Here is an 18,150-nt window from a genome sequence, read left to right as displayed (position 1 = left end):
AGCTGATCGATGATTCTCTCTCATCGATGTTTCTAACTCTCTATCCCTCTTCCTTCCTCTCTGTAAAAAATCATATTAAAAAAAAAAGAAAAGAAAAAGTAAATAAAAAAGAATTTCCATCAAGTGCTTACCTTATTATATGAGTAACCCCAAAAAGTAATTTGAATAAAAGATAACTTTAAGGACTGATACAATATAAATTATATTTCTAAATAGGCCTGCTAATTGGAAACTTTTTAAATCTAGAAAGAGTATTTGAATTTTAGGGGAAAAGAGAGGATGCTGCTGGCTTCAATAAGATAGCATTGGTATCAGAATTGGAGAGGAGTTAACAAAGGAAGAAGAAAAACTCTTCTCATTATTGTTTATTTTCAGAAAATATCAACCAGGTAAAAAATGAGCCACTGCCAGAAAATAGAGGTAGTGCCCTGGTTATTAATTGTTTGAAGGTCTAGGAAATTAGATTTAGTGTATTTCAATTATGTTCTTAATATCACTGTAAAAGTCTAGGTAATAAGATTTTTTTTTTTTTTTGGGAGGGGGGGATTCGAAGATAGATTTTGGTGATTGAACTTCCCTGTCAGTTATTAATCCATGATATTACAGTCTATTTTTCTCCCTTGTTTCTAACCACAGATATTATTATTTTTAAACTACTTTTTATACCTTCTTTAAAAGCCAAGTTTATATTACTGAAATTTTAAGTAAGAGAAAATTTTATATACTAATAAAAATACAGTGTGCAATATTTGTTTGTAGTATTTTTATTGCAATGAAAAATGCAAAAAGAAAAATCTATCATTTCAAAGGCAGCTGAACTAGAGTTAACACAACACTTTTCCCTGTTATCATTAATATATTAGCCTAAAAATTAGGTAATGATAATTTATAGAAATTTATTCCATTTTCTCTAAACTCATTTTGTTTTGAGACATTTTTCATTATGCCTTTGCTTTCAGAACCTGATGATTTGGAAACAGAAGTTCTAGAAGAGCCATGTGGAACAAAGAAAGATGATGGCTTACCTTTCCCTGTCACTGACGTATGGATTAGTGAGAATAAGGAAACAAAGGAAACTGAGTATGTTACCTCTTTTTTCTTGTATATCAAAACCTGGATCCCATTTTGTAATTCCTTTTTTTAAAAATATGGGATTTTTTATTTTAGAAAGGAAAAGAGAGGGAGAGAAAGATAGAAGTATCATTGATGAGAAAGAATCATTGATCGGCTGCTTCCTGCATGCCCCACAATGGAGATTGGCCCACAACCCAGGCATATGCCCTGACCGGGAATTGAACCATGACTTCTGGTTCATAGGTAGATGTTCAACCACTGAGCCACGCTGTCTGGGCTATAATTCCCTTCTAAGAAATACTATTATGGCCCAGTCAATGTGACTCAGTGGTTGAGTGTCTACCTATGAATCAGGAGGTTTGGTTCAATTCCCAGTCAGGGCACATGCCTGGGTTGCAGAGTCCCCAGTGTGGAGCATGCAGGAGGCAGCCAATCAATGATTCTCTCTCATCATTGATGTTTGTATCTCTGTCTCTCTTTCCCTTCCTCTCTGAAATGAATAAAAATACAGTTTTAAAAAAATACTGTCATAATATTACCCTATATCCTATACCTTTTAAAAGTAATTTAATTTTTATTTATTTAATTTTAATATATTTTATTGATTTTTTACAGAGAGGAAGGGAGAGGGATAGAGAATTAGAAACCTCGATGAGAGAGAAACATTGACCAGCTGCCTCCTGCAAACCCCCTACTGGGGTTGTGCCCGCAACCAATGTACATGCCCTTGACTGGAATCGAACCCGGGACCCCTCAGTCCGCAGGCTGACGCTCTATCCACTGAGCCAAACCAGTTTCGGCCAAAAGTAATTTAATTTTTAGACATTACCTTCAGAAATCAACAAATATATAAAGGTATACAGTAAGAAGTATCTTTTCACCGCTATCCCCATCCAGCAAATTCCCACTCTCTCCTCCTTCCAGGTATTTTAATATGTACATAAGCAAAAACAAATATATAGTCCACCTTTCTTTTAAATATAGTTGTTAATATAATGTACACAGTATTTTCAACCTTTTATATTTTTAGTCAGTAATCCAGGAATTTTTTTCATATTAATACATACAGTGTTTTCTCTATTTTATGACTACTTGGTATTTCATTATATGGATAAATCACAACTCAGAGTCCTTTATGGATTCATATTACATGCTACAATGTATTAATTACCTTTTAATAAAGTTATTTTGATGAATGTAAATATATCTATAGGATAGATACATAGCTGTGTAATTAATAGGTCTATTCCATTTTTATAAATTGCATTTGTAATTCAATTATTGTTCTCCCCAAAGGTTGTACTTATTTATGCTTTCAGAAAAAAAATCTACAAAACGTCTTATTTTCCCCACATCCTTGCTAATCTTTTATTATCAGAGTTTTTATTTTTGCCAATCTGTTAGTATCATGGCTTAGGGTATTAGTTTATCTCTCTTATAAAGCATACCTTTTCAAATGTTTAAGTTTCACTTCTATTTTCTGTGAGTTCTGTTTATATGGAATAGGTCTAAAATATTGAGTAATTAATGAAACAAATTTATATTGAATAAAACATTTCCATATACTAGAAAATATAATTCTACGTAAAATCATTATATATGTAGATATATATGTCTGTAATTTTAAAGGAAAAGTATGGTCAGATGTCCACCAAATTGATAGTAGCACAGGAAACTAGGATTTGAGTGGTTAGGGGTGTCGTAAAAGAAATACTACTTTTTTTAAATTGAGGTAAATTTATATAACATAAAATGTATCATTTTAACTATTTTAAAATATACAATTCAGTAATTTTTAATACATTGTATACTTGGGAGTGGAATTTCTGCAGCATATAATAATCCTGTGTTTATCTTTTTGAGGAACCAAGGAATACTACATTTTGAATGAAGAAATGTATTACTTGTATGATTAAAAATAAATATTTAATAAAGTAAAAATAGAAAATTGTTCAAAATTTATAACTAAAAAAGTAAAAACTACTTAAATTTGAAATGGATCAAAAAGTATTAAGAAAAAAAAAACTGCCTATGAACCAAACCCAGAGATAGATTATTGCTACCTTTTGGAATATATTCTTCTTCTAGTGTAAGAGATTTTCAGCTGTTATAAGAAATGGTGAGGGAGGTTGTTGTGAATGATTATGATTGGTGAAGGTTTGAACGGGGTAAAAAACATTGTGCTTATGAGAGGAAGTATACGTATAAATGAGAAAAATATTTAGAAGAGGAATCACAGCATGCCAGTGAACTTGAGTTCTGTTTTTTTATATTTGAGCATGATATTTCTAATAATAAACTGTGAAGTTTTTTTTTTGTGTGTGTGTGTGTGTGTGTTTTTAACTGGTATACCTATATGTGACAGATTAGAAGATAGGATCACTATTCAGCAAAATGAAGTTTCTGAAGAAGGAATCTTAAGGAAGGTGGATCAACTTAATGAAGTTCATATAGGTAAGCATCCTCGTATTGGTCTAATTACATTCCGGAAGGTTGTGAACACTAACCTGTTTTATTTGGACAATATATTAATAGAAACTATTCCTTATCAGTCACCTCAATCACTTAAACAATGTAATAGACATAGAGCACTGGACTCTGCATTTATAAGCCTGGATTGCTTGATAGTGTGAGCAATAAAACTTTAGGTCAGTTATTTTATTAAATGTTCAAAATGAAAAGAATTGCTTCTCAAAACTAAGGCAGTATACTAAGAATATTCATTAGTTGTCTTATTTTCAATAGTATTAATTAAAATATAAAAAGCATACTTTTTTTCTATCTAACTTACAGGAATAAAGATAAACTGAAATTAAATATGTGTCCAAACAGTGTTTCTTCATATTCTCTTGCATCTGTGTGTACATTTCAGAGTTTCCAATGTGATGGAAGTGTATAACATTAAATCTTTTTTCTGAAAATGAGACATTATATCCTGTTAAAGATTATTTATAAGATAGCACAATTACATACAGCAGGTCCTCTAATAGCATTATTTTGTTCAAAGTCATTTCTTTATAACATTGATGAGACATAGTATGAACTTACTGTTGTTTATCTCAATTAGCCTCTTGTAAAATTGATTTTGTTATATGTCATTTCAGTTAAAGTTGCAGAACCTATCGGCAACATTAAGTGAGGACTACTGTATATATTTTGATTTTGTTTTTCTGGTAGACATGAAGGTTTTTTTGCTAGAACTTGTGTTAAATATTGTGTCTTATCAATATAACTTAGAAATTTTATTTAAGTGCTATATAAGTTTATCACATATTTTTGCTTTACACCATAGAACCTGGAATAGGTGATTCTCCGCACTCTAAATGTGATGTAGATAAATCTATGCAACCAGAACCATTTTTCCATAAAGTGATTCACCCAGAACACTTGAATGTAGTCTCTCAAATTCAGTCCATACTATATTCACCAGAAGAATCCTTTCCACTTCGATCTCGCTCTGGTTCACCACCAAAAAAGAAAAACAAGAATTCCTTGCTCATTGGACTTTCAACTGGTTTATTTGATGCAAACAACCCAAAGGCAAGTATGCTCCTCACATGGAAAATGTTATTCATTTGATAACATTTTTATGGATTGTTTTTCTTTGGTAAACTATAATATTGAGTTTTGATCCCTTAAAAACACAAGCACATATACTCAGACATACATCAAAACAACTTACAGAAACAACAAAGAAACTCCCATTTTATCATCTGAGAACCTGAAAACAATCAGGACAAAGACTTCTATTGGCTCCCTGTTCAAGGTTCTTTTTATAGAGTTTTCTTTTACTTAGCAAAAGACCCCTCTTAATTATCTTTCTTTCCCACTACCCAAGTCAGCTTCCAGTGTTGGTATGAGACTAAGTTTAAGCAATGTATTTTAAATGGATAGAAGTAGCATATTGCCTAATTTGTACATAGAAAGATTAATAGATGTTCATATGCACTTTCTAAGTTTTTCAGACATCTTGTCTTTTCTCACTTGCTAAAAATGTAACCAATTTTTTCTTGATAAGAAAATAGAGCATTATCTCTATAAAGAATTTAAAAATTGAAATAAATTACATATCATTTTATGTTACCTTTAATATATATAATTTTTATATGTAACTTTTTACCAAAATAGAATATATGCATAATTGTTTTTTCACCCGCTTTTCTATATAATATGTATTATAAAATGATTACAAATAATAATACTACAAAAATGGCATTTTTTTTATCCCAAGAAACTAGAAACACCAATTAGAAAAGATATATGCACCCCTATGTTCATAGCAACACAATTTACCATAGCTAAGATTTGGAAACAGCCTAAGTGCCCATCAGCAGATGAGTGGATTAAAAAACTGTGGTTCATCTATACAATGGAACACTATGCTGCGGTAAAAAAAGAAGGACTTCTTACCATTTGCAACAGCATGGATGGTACTGGAGAGCATTATGCTAAGTGAAATCAGCCAGTCAGAGAAAGATAAATATCACATGATATCACTCATTTATGGGATATAATGAACAACGTAAACTGTTGAACAAAAATAGATCCAGAGACAGAGAAACATCAATCAGACCATTAAACCTCAGAGGGAAGGTAGGGGAGGGGAAAGTTAAGGGGGAGAGATCAACCAAAGGACTTGTATGTATGTATATAAGCCTAACCAATGGGGGTGAGAGCATGAGAGGAGGGGATAGGGAGGGTAATGTAGGAATAATAAGTCAAGGATAAATTCTGCTGACAGTGAGAGATTCAGCAAAAGAAATTCTATTAAATGCTTTAACAAGCAGTGTATCTTCATCATCTTGCCGATTGAAACCATTTTTTCCTCTTGAGTGCTTTAAATGTAAATTATGTTCCAATAATGGAAATTTATCCTTTTTTATTCTCAAAAACAGGTTGTACCAATAAAATTGTCCAAGTAGATAAATTTTCATTAATATGCTATATTTTGTGTTTTCACAGTCTCCCATCTGGTGTATATGCTATTAATCAGGGCCTTGGGAGTCATGTTTCGGATCTCACAGAGTCCTTAGGGTTAACCCAGTGGTCGGCAAACTGCGGCTCGCGAGCCACAGGCGGCTCTTTGGCCCATTGAGTGTGGCTCTTCCACAAAATACCATGGCCTGGGAGAGTCTGTTTTGAAGATGTAGCGTTAGAAGTTTAAGTTTAAAAAATTTGACTTTCAAAAGAAATTTCAATCATTGTACTTTGATATTTGGCTCTGTTGACTAATGAGTTTGCCGACTACTGGGTTAACCCAACCCTGAGACTTATACTATACTACATACTTGTTTTGTAGCCCTGTCTGTCCATTGACATTCTAATGGTTGAAAGTTAGTGGACAAAGGCCATTCCTCATATTCCTAGCTTATCCAACAAAAAAGTCAAATTGTAAACACCTCAACTATATGCAGGGTTTTTCCTTAGCTGGGTTTGCTGAGTTCCTTCTCACCTGTTGCTACCAAGGATTTTTAGCATGAACATGGAAGTGTCCTTAGCCTTCTGAAGGTGGGAAAGGCTCCCCCCACAGCCCATTGTTCATGTAGCATTGTTAGGCTTTTTTGTTGTTGTTAATCCTCACTTGAGGATATTTTTCCATTGATTTTTTAGACAGAGTGGAAAAGAGAGAGAAAAACACCAGTGTGTGAGAGACATGTTGATTGGTTGCCCTCACACACACCTGGACCAGGGCTTGGGATCGAGGTTGCCACAGAGGTACATGCCTTTGATTGGAATCGAACCCGGGACCCCTCAGTCCCCAGGCCAATGCTCTTTCCACTGAGTCAAACCGGCTAGGACTTTGCCTCCCCCTTCCTCCCCCCACTAATTTGAGGCCCCTGATCTTAACCATTGTTGGCTAGCCAGCAACTCCTAGTGATAAAGTGGTACAAAGAGCCATCAATTACGTGTAATGGTGCTTAGCCACACTTCAGATTAACTTTTAAGATCTGGGGGAAAATACAGGTGTCTCCAAAAAATGTATGCACACTTAATAGCTGATTGCTCAATTTTGAAAAGGAAATTATTTTTAATAAATAATGCCTTTATAATTATTCAAAGTGTGTTTATACTTTTTGGGGGGACACCCTATATATATAGAGAGGGTTGGCCATAGGAAAGTAAAGGAAGACTTGGCAGAGATACCATGAAGGCACAATATGGACCACGAGTGAGAAGGAGCAGACTGGCAGTTTCTAGCAATGCCTGATTCCTGACAGATTTCCAGTTCCATGCTCTGAGTATATCCCAAATAAACACCTCTCCCTACCTTTTAAAGGTGACCTTATGTTGAAACCTATGTGTTGAATCCCAAACATAACTCCAAGTTTAGTTTCCTCACTGAAATTCAAAAAAATTCTCATCTTGGGCAAGTGAGCCTTTTATATATATATATATATATATAAAATTATCTTTGGCTCTCATTTTATAATTTTTTGTTTTTATTTTCTAATCATACTCCTGATAAATCTGTTGCCTTTTCTTAGATGTTGAGGACGTGTTCACTTCCAGATCTCTCAAAGCTGTTCAGAACACTGATGGATGTCCCCACGGTAGGAGATGTCCGGCAAGACAACCTTGAAATGGATGACATTGAAGACGAGCACATTAAAGAAGGACCTTCTGATTCTGAAGACATGTGAGTGCGAAGTGAATAATAGATAGTAACACTAACAGCGTTTCTGAGTTTATAAATGTCCTAGAGATGGTAACTTACCTAGACACTTTCTAAAAATGATCTGTAGCTAACTTTTCACTACTCCTTTAGCTTTTTACACCATATTTCAGCTACAATCATGCAAATTTTGATATGTTTTTCTGCCTCAATATAGTATGACTTACTCTCATTTGGAGAATATAAGAAAATGGTTTCTCCTGGTGTTCTCTGTCTTATTCACCACTTAGCATCCAGCATAATGGTTTGCACCTGGTAGGTGCTTAATAAATATTAAGTGGATGAATGTTAGCAGAATAATGATTGTTAAATAGTGCAACACCACATGATATAGGAGTTGTAGTGGGGATTTGTTAAGTGCTTACTTACTATACTACAATTCCCCAGGAAGTGACCAGAAAGCTCCATCCTCATCTATCTCCTGATGGGAATGATTTCAAAACCATGGCAGTGAGGAGTTAGTGGGTGGGATAGTTGTTTGGTTGTGTGTGTGCACTTGCTTACTTGTGTGTTCTACATGTAAGTAACTTAATTGCTTTCACAAAATTTCTTTCTTCATGATTTATAGGGAATCTAAAAATCTAGCAGGGTCATTTAACCAATACTTCTGAGAATGGTTGAAAGTGATGGCCCTTTAGACCAGTGTTTTTCAACCTTTTTTGGGCAAAGGCACACTTGTTTCATGAAAAAAATCACGAGGCACACCACCATTAGAAAATGTTAAAAAATTTAACTCTGTGCCTATATTGACTATATATAAAGTAATTCTCTTGAATAGGAATCAAATAAACACAAAGAAAGTATTTCATAATTACTTTATTATGAAATATTAAGTAAACAAAATAGTGAAAAATTATAAAATTCTTGTCTTGTCTGCACCTACGGCACACCAGGCAACACTAGTGTGCCGCGGAACAGCGGTTGAAAAACGCTGCTTTAGACAGTAATCCTGCCTCACATTCTTTGATATCAGTCAGCCATCTCACCCCCAGACAAGTGTTATAAATTTGGGGGGGAAATAAAACCAGGACACACTGGAATAAAGTGTTTGAGAAGATACAGTGTATTTAAGTCACCAGGAAATACATTCAAAATATTAGAAGTTGTGTGATTTCTTTTCTGATTTTTTAACTTAAATTTTCTCCTTTTTCATCTCTGCCATTCAATAGAAAGAACTGGTGTTTTGTTCTGATTGAAAGCATTGTATCAGTCTTATCATTTCCCCTCCTATAATATTTGAGCAGGGTTACTTCATCTGCAATATTTTATTTTCCTCTTTGTTTTTCTTAAGTCTTACCCCTTCTTAAATCTCTAACCAAATTTTATCTCTTAAATTCTGCCTTCTTTTTTAAAATTCTTAAGGAGTTCTGTAGAATTTTGCTGGTACCCTCAAAATTTAGAAGAAAAGTTACCTTTTTATCTTTGTTTTCTTCTGCTTACCTCTGGTCATTAAGCATTTTAACTATCTTTTTATTACGCTATTGGAGGACACATTTCAGCATCTTTATGGTTGACAAAGTGCTAGGTAGCAGTTTTTTCCTCAGTTTTTATAAAGTCATCCGATTTTATCTGAGTGAACTATCATTTATTTGTGGCTTATGTTCTTTTAATTACTAGTTGATTACAATTTTATTTTAAAATTTAACTTAGAAGCCTTTAACATGATTTTTTAAAATTTGAAAACTAAGTTATTTTTTTTTAAGTAAGTTACTCCATGTCTATACAGGAAATTTCACTTGATGTTTTTTGGGGGGGAAAATTAATTTATTTAAATCCAAACTTTATTCAAAATTGACTAATAAGAAAGCCTACTAAAAGGTGAATTTGGGACCAGGTTTTGAATTACCTGAAACACATTTTGAAATGTTCATTTCATATCACAATCTCACTTTTCCTTGCAATAGCAGACTTAGCAGTCCTGCTTATTTTACCACCATTATGGAGGCCATTAATTCCTCTAGTCCAGCGGCCACTAAAGGGTTTTATCCATACGTCAATGTTCAGTCATTGTGATAATGGTACATAGCAGATGTGACTGTTATACTACTTTTGTAATTAAATGTAGTAAGTTAAATGCTACTAGTAGGATGATCCAAAAAAATTAGATACTCTCTTCCTCATAGATGCTTTGCTTTTCTATAGCTACTACAAAGTCTAAGTGTAGGAGTTTGTACACCTAAGTACGTAATAAAGATATTTCTACATTAAAAGATTATTTTCTTTTTCTGTTAATGGAAATTTTATTCACTGTTTCACATAATATTGTTGATATTTTAGTTCTTCAGTGAACATTTGTCTATTTGGATTGTAAACTTTAGGAAAGACATTAACCTATTTACATGCCACTTTAGGAGAAAGAAGCAAATCATAGGAGAGAGAACGTTGTGAGTGTGAGTACATTTTGGGGATATTATAGAAGTGATCGGAGGACCTAGGTTTCAGTCCTATAATTATCATTTATTGACTGTGTGGCCTTAAATAAATCATTTAAACACTTTGATTCATAGTTTCTATGTCTCTTAAGTGAGTTTTGTGTGAATAAGATTTAAATAATAGGATATAACTAAAGTACTATTTATAAATGTATAATACTATTTCCTAAATTAGTTCATTTCAGCATCTATATTTTCATGAAAATAGAATTAATATTCTGAGCAATTTCTTGTAAACAAGATTCCCCACATAAGATTATTATGGTTAATGTATTATAATTACAGTAAAGTCTACTTATTATATACTTTAGAAATATTTTCAAGAATAAGCATCTGAAGATAAGACTTCTGGTGACCATTTTATTTGCTAAATCATCCAATTAACCTGAACATATAATTCCCTAAGTATTTCCATTTCTAAGAGTTCAGATGCCCAGTGAGGGTTTATATGGATAGCTTTTTGTATAGTGTGCAATTATTATACATCCACACCAAGATTTTGCTGAACTTTCAAAATTACATAAAAGAAAAGTATTGGAGTGTTAAGTGTTTGAGTAGAAAGACGTGGGCTTTAGTAATGTTTAGTTTTTTACATTTCAGTGTTTTTGAAGAAACTGACACAGATTTACAAGAGCTTCAGGCCTCTATGGAGCAGTTACTCAGAGAAGAACCTGGGGAGGAATATAGCGAGGAGGAAGAATCAGTCCTGAAGAACAGTGACCTAGAGCAGACTGTGAATGGGACAGATCCAGCCGATGAGGAGGACAATCCCAGCAGTGAAAGCGCTCTCAATGAAGAGTGGCACTCGGGTATGTGATCATGATTGTGGTGGGCCTTTTCCGTTTCCAGTGTGTACACATATTTCAACTAGAGTATGTTTTTCTGATATTTAATATCAACCATTTCCAGTTTTGTTTTTTTGTTATTTTTTAAATATATTTTTATTGTTTTCAGAAAGGAAGGAAGAGGGAGAGAGAGATAGAAACATTGATGACGATGATGAGAGAGAATCATTGATTGGCTGCATCCTGCACACCCCCCACAGGAGATTGAGCCAATAACCAGGAATTGAATCATGACTTCCTGGTTCATAGGTTGTTGCTCAACCACTGAGTCACACCAGTCAGGCTGAACCATTTCTGGTTTTAAATAAAACTGAAGCATGCTTCTTTGTCTGACTTATATTTATTCTTTTTCTTTTCACACAAATGCACATATACAGTTGTTCCATTTTTTCCCCCATCAAGTTATGGAAATGCTTTTTTGAAGCATTTTTATTCTGTTTCTTTTTTTTTTTCTTTTAATATATTTTATTGATTTTTTACAGAGAGGAAGGAAGAGAGATAGAGAGCCAGAAACATCGATGAGAGAGGAGCATCGACCAGCCGCCTCCTGCACAACCCCTACCGGGGATGTGCCCACAGCCAACGTACATGCCCTTGACAGGAATCGAACCTGGGACCTTTCAGTCCGCAGACCGACGCTCTACCACTGGGCCAAACCGGTTTCGGCTTTATTCTGTTTCTTGACAGAATAATATTTATTTCTTGATTTATTTCTTTAGTAATAAAGATAATAACTTAATTTTCTTAGTATTTTATGTTTTGCGAAGAGTTTCTGCATATAGTGGTTAACCAGAAGGGATAAGACTAAAGCAGCTTTTTAAACTTTGGTTTAGAAATTATTCTTTATTCATAGCATTACCGCTAAGATATAAAGAAAATTTGTGTATTCCAGTAACTGCATTTATTTGGGAAGAAGAACTAATGTGTAAAGAAATGATCCTTCAGTAATTTTGTTTTTTACTGGAATTTTTCAAAGTAACTTTGAAGTGCATAAAACATACAGAGCATTTATAATACTTTTTAGGTGCTTTACTAAAGTTTTATGGTATGTATTTTAGGTTGTCTGCCTTTTGCATTGGCTCATGTTTAATATACTTTTAAAAAATAGTAGTTAGGGTTGGTCGCCATGATGCAGAACATATGAGTGTGCTTTTTCTTTTTTTCCCCCTTTTTTTTCTTCTACATTTGATGACATCTCTAGGGAAGCTTTTATTATATTCTGGTTTACTGTTTATTTCTATCAAAAGAAAAGATGTTCAGAGTAATGTTCTTATCAAGACAGGTTTATGTGGATTGATTACCTGTATAAATAAAAAATATATAATGACAAAAACTTTATATTTAAAGTACAAAGTAGTCTATTTTTTACTATCATTATTTTTAGGGGGAGAAAGGGAGAGAGGGGGAGAGGGTGAGAGAGGGAGGAGAGAGAGAGAGATTTGATTTATTTTTTTTTTAATTGTAAAATATCTTTTTAATGTTTTTTAGATAACAGTGATGGTGAGATAACTAGTGAGTGTGAATATGACAGTGTCTTTAATCATTTAGAGGAGCTGAGACTTCATCTGGAGCAGGAAATAGGCTTTGAAAAGTTCTTTGAAGTTTATGAGAAAATAAAGGTAAGTGAAATGTCAGTTAAAACATTTAATTTTGAAATATGCTCTGTTTGAATTACTAGTGAAATGTCAGTGATTCTTATTGGTAAGTAAATTTACTGTAAAAGATTAACAAAGTATCCAATTAGAGAAAGATAATATTCAAATATTACTTTATATTTGGAAATTTGGTATAGGCTGTTCATGAAGATGAAGATGAAAATATAGAGATTTGTTCAACAATAGCTCAGAATATTTTGGGAAACGAACATCAGCATCTTTATGCCAAGATTCTTCATTTAGTCATGGCAGATGGAGCCTATCAAGAAGGTAAGATTTCCTCCCATCTTTATATTTTAAATAAATGTGCAAAAAAACAACATGAGAAATATAAATTGATGAGCTTCAATAATATGCAAAGTTTATCCTAAATAATACTAAATGTAATCTCTTTCAGAGTAAGAAAAGTTCATCTATAAGAATTGGAATGTAACCCATTTTTGTATTTGGAAACTACTTACCTATAGAATCACTCAAAAATATGTTAAGACTTTATGAAAAGTTATTAGTTAAAAATGGTTTCTCTTTAAATATATTCAAGAGAACTTACCATGGAACCAAGAGACCAGTGTCACAGTCCTGACTCTTTGGGAGGCTAATGATGTGACACTGAGTGATTAATTTTGTCTTAAGTTTCACTTTCCTTTGCTATAAAAATAGAAATATGATCTCCAATCTAATGTACTTAGATTGGTTTTCAAAGTAGTTATTGTGTGCTTTTTGTACTAGTATGCCTCGCACCTCATTACTATGGATAGTTAAAGACCTAATTTTTGCTTACATGTTTCCTTGGGATATAAGTTGTAAATATTTAAAACTATATATAGCCCTAGTTGGGTTGTTTATTTGGTTGGAGCATTGTCCCGTATACCAAAGGTTGCTAGTTCAACCTTTGTGAGTTTGATCCCCAGTCAGGGCACACTCAGGAGACAACTAATCAATATTTCTCTCTCACATTGATGTTTCTCTCTCTCTCTCTCCATGCTTCTCTCTCTCTCAAAATCAATAAAAATATATCCTCAGGTGAGAGTACACAAACACACACACACACACACACACACACACTCACACACACTAGAGGTCTGATGCATGAAATTCATGCATCAGAAGGGGCTCATCTGGAAGGTTGTCCAGAAGGACATCCTGAAGGTCGTTCGACAGACCGGTTTAATTAGCATATTACACTTTTATTATTATAGAATATATATACACACATATAATTGATTGCTCATCCTAAGATACTTTTTATTACAGTAGGAATTAGAGAAGGAGAGGTTGGTTTGTGAAAAATGGAAAGAAATATAAAGGGAACAATTTAGAATGAACTGATTAATGTATATTAGGATTAAATTGACTATATTAGAGAGGAGAGAATCCAAGATGGCTGCTCGGGTAGGCACCTAGCCGCAGCCGCACGCAACAATTTCAATAAAATACAACTAAAATATAAAATGGACATTACCCAGAACTACAGGAAAGTCAACTGACTGGAAATTCTACAACGAGAAGCAAGGAGAAAACCAGAAGGAAGCGCGGAGGAGCTGTAAAAGCCCAAGGTACGGAGACACGCGGCGCGCGCGGAGAGTACGGAGCCGGAGAGGAGGGAGGCCGAGTGCCTGGCTGGCGTTCCCTAACGGGAAGGAGATAAACACTCGGACTGTGCTGGGCCCCCAACTGCTCTGAACCCCCGTTCTAGGCCAGACCCCGGGGACCCAGGCTCATCCAGAGGGAGCTGGGCTGTAAGGCGGCGAAAGGAGGTCCCAGAGGCGCACACACAGCGCGCAGAGAAGGGCCGGCCGGCTGTGCCGTAGGGCTGCCCTGGCGGGAAGGAGACAGGTTCCAGACTGCTCTGAACGCCACCTCCAACTCCACTTCCAACTGAACTGAACCCCAGTTTCGGACCCATTGCGGGAGAGCTTACACTGTTTGGTAGCAGGCGAAAATCGAGGGCACCTTTCTCTCAGAGGCGCTTGCAACAAGTACTGAAGGACCCTGAGTCTCAGGAGTCGCATAGGGCGGGGCTGACGGAAGCCAAGGCTGTAGGCTCCACCCTGAAACTCCGCCCCAACAGAAAAGCTGCCTGCGAAAATGCCTAAACCAAATAGATCACAAACGAAAGAAATGGAGGACAAAAAGCGACTGGATATAGAGTTCAAATCCACACTTATAGGGTTTTTCAAGAGTCTCCTAGAAAAGGCCGATAAAATAAATGAGACCTATGAGGATATGAAAAGGGACCAACAAGAAATGCTAAGGGATCAACAAGAAATAAAGAATACATTGTCTGAAATAAAAAATATTCTACAGAGTCCTAAAAACAGAATAGAAGATCGCAAGAATCAAGTCAAAGATTTGGAACATAAAGAGCCAGAAGACACTCCTCTGCAGAAGCTAGAAGGCAAGAGAATCCAGAAAATTGAAGATAATGTAAGAAACCTCTGGGACAACTTCAAACGATCCAACATCAGAATCATGGGGGTCCCAGAAGATGAGAGAGAGCAAGATATCGAAAACATACTGAAAGAAATAGTGACAGAAAACTTCCCCCACCTGGGGAAAGAATTGGACTTACAAGTCCAGGAAGCACACAGAACTCCAAATAAGAGGAATCCAAAGAGGACCACACCAAGACAAATCATAATTAAGATTCCAAGAGCAAAGGACAAAGAGAGAATATTAAAAGCAGCAAGAGCTAAGCAGGTGATTACCTATAAAGGAGCACCAATACGATTGTCAGCTGATTTCTCAACAGAAACCATGCAGGCCAGACGGGAATGGCAAGAAATATTCAAGGTGATGAATAGCAAGAACCTACAGCCAAAAATACTCTACCCAGCAAAGCTATCACTCAGAATCGAAGGTCAGATAAAGAGCTTCACTAATAAAAAAAAGCTAAAGGAGTTCATCACCACCAAACCAGAATTATATGAATTGCTGAAGGGGGTTCTTTCAGAAGAGAAAGTAAATAAAGATAAAAATTATGAACAACAAATATGTAACTATCAACAAGTGAATCTAAAAACCAAGGAAATTAAAAAAAAAAAATCTGATGAACAATATTAACTGTTGAATATAATAGAATCAGAGGTATGGAAGGGGAGTGAACTGATGATTCTTGGGGAAAAGGGGAGAGGGGAATGTGGGAAGAGACTGAACATAAACTGTGCACCTATGGATGAGGACAATGGGGAGTGGGGAAAGGGCAGAGGGTGGGATGGGAAGTGGGGGGAAAGGAACACTTGTAATAATATGAACAATAAAAATTTATTAAAAAAAAAATAAATAAAATAAAATAAATAAATTGACTATATTAGAAGCTTCTTATTGAGAATTAGTCTTTGTGATCTGACACTGTGACGTGTGTAAAATACATAGAGGAAATCAGTGAAGACTTTTGAACTGAAAAAAAACTGACATAATGAATGAGGTGTTTTATAACGTTTAATCTGGCAGCAGTATCCTGGATGGTTTGCAGAGTGCCGAGATAGGAAGCAATCTGTTTTGAAACTGTAGGTGTGTTTGGGCATGAGATGATGAATACCTGGATTTCCTTAGGAATAGAGCTGTTAATATTCAGTTCAAGTATTTCAGAGCAATGCTTCTTATAAAAATATTTGATAGTTTAACTCATGAAAAATTGTTTACTAAAATGAAATTCAATATTTTTTTAATTTGAGGAGCAGCTTTATAATTATGTAGACTTATTTACATTGATTGTTTTTTCCTAAAGTTTTATAATATGTGTTTTCTAAAGCTCAACAAAAAATGTTTCTCTGGATTGTTTTAATAGAAGTAAGTCCTGTAAAAACTCTTAATAGTTATTGATAAATCAAAATTAGAATATCTTCAGGTACAGTCAGTACTATTATCTTATAGCTTCAAAAATCACTGTATTTTGCCCAGCTGAGTGGCGCAGTTGGTCAGTTGGTTGAATGTTATTTTGTGCACCAAAAGGTAATTGTTTGGATTCCTGGTCAGGGCACATACCTGGCTTTCAGATTTGATCCCCTGTTGGCGCATGTGCAGAAGGCAACCAATTGATGTTTCTCTCACACATCAATTTCTCTCTCTCTCCCTCTCCCTCTCCTTCTCCCTTTCCCTCTCCCTCTCCCTCTCCCTCTTCCTCTCTCTCTCTCTCTTCCTCCCTCCCTCTCTCTTCCTCCCTCTCTCTCTCTCTCTCTCTCTCTCTCTCTCTGTCTCTGTCTCTGTCTCTGTCTCTGTCTCTCTCTCTCCCCCCCCCTTCCTCTTTCTATCCTTCCCTTCCTCCCTTCTTCCCTCCCTCTCTTTCTTTCAGCATGTCCTCAGGTGAGAATTTAAAAAAAAAAAATCTTTTTTTCAGTACTATTCTTTTTAACAGAATAACTGTCAAGAAAAAGTTAGGGTTGTTGGCAACAAGTAATGCATTGAATATATACCAGTCTTCCTTCATAAGCCAGTAATTGGTGCTGCACTTATTCTTCATTATGGTTTCTTTTAGCCCCCTTAGGATTATAGCAAATAAAAGTAAAATGTTTTATATTAATGATGGTTGCTGTGAAATCTCTCAATAGAAACTTAAGGGAGCACTTCTCTATAAAAATTGTTAAATATCTATAGCAGTATTTGGTGGAAAAATGTAAGAACTTAATGTAGAGATATAGATGTAGTCTAATGAAGATGTTCCATTACACAAAATACCTTGAAAGTTCTCTTCTGGGATTTCCCTGTGACAGCTTATATACCAGATTCTTTTGATTATCCTATTTGACAGAAGTCCTTTTTTTGGGAGCATTTAATTCTTTGGAAAAATCTCAGTGTTACTTAAAGTCAGGTTTAGTGAATGAAGTGGGTTATCAAGGTCAATAATATGTGGTCTTGCCCTAGCCAGTTTGCTTGGTGGATAGAGCGTCGGCCCGAGAACTTTGGGGTTGCAGGTTCTATTCTGGTCAAGGTCACATACCTTGGTTGCAGGAACGCATGGGAGACAACAGTTAATGTGTCTCACGTTGATGTTTCTTTCTCTTTCTCCCTCTCTTCCACTCTCTCTAAAAATCAATGAAAAAAATATCCTTGGGTGAAGATTAAGAAAAAAAATAAAATAAAATGTGGTCTTTTTGTTTTAAGTATCTTATCATGAAGTAAGGAACCCAATTTTTCAAAATTAATTTATAAACTGATTCTGAACAAGAATATATTTCTAGAATATTGGTCAAAAAATTCTGTTATTTTATAAGTATGATTTGTAGACTGAAATTGAGGGTTTAAAAAGCTGATGCTTAAATTTAACTATAAATTTTTATAAGATTTTTATCTTGTTTTGAAAACATTTAAAGATTGCATTTAAAAATACATATTATACAAGATAAAATTAAGAACAAGTGTTTGAGAAATTCAACATATCAGGCAAATGAGTGCAAACAATATAATATTAAGCCAAGACTGAAGTAAGAATACAAAGTGTATGTTGAAATAGTTTCTACATTTTGTGAAAA

The 18,150-nt window shown here is 34.7% G+C and overlaps 1 protein-coding gene across 7 annotated transcripts in view; it reads left to right on the top strand.

Annotated features, from left to right (window-relative positions):
• The window catches only part of NEK1 (NIMA related kinase 1), a 119,394-nt gene that overhangs the window by 96,531 nt on the left and 4,713 nt on the right, over positions 1-18,150 (top strand). For all 7 annotated transcript variants that reach the window (XM_084883735.1, XM_084883732.1, XM_084883731.1 and 4 more), the window contains 7 exons: positions 960-1,080; positions 3,440-3,528; positions 4,367-4,614; positions 7,560-7,711; positions 10,780-10,988; positions 12,513-12,643; positions 12,817-12,949. In XM_084883735.1, coding sequence (XP_084739861.1) covers positions 960-1,080; positions 3,440-3,528; positions 4,367-4,614; positions 7,560-7,711; positions 10,780-10,988; positions 12,513-12,643; positions 12,817-12,949 — 1,083 coding nt within the window. The remainder of the gene's footprint in view (positions 1-959; positions 1,081-3,439; positions 3,529-4,366; positions 4,615-7,559; positions 7,712-10,779; positions 10,989-12,512; positions 12,644-12,816; positions 12,950-18,150) is intronic.

The sequence above is a fragment of the Pipistrellus hanaki genome, assembly GCF_964339955.1.
Source record: "Pipistrellus hanaki genome assembly, chromosome: 5".
Classification (NCBI taxonomy): domain Eukaryota; kingdom Metazoa; phylum Chordata; class Mammalia; order Chiroptera; family Vespertilionidae; genus Pipistrellus; species Pipistrellus hanaki.
Note: the sequence above shows the minus strand (reverse complement) of the source record. Positions and strands in the feature narration are given on the sequence as shown.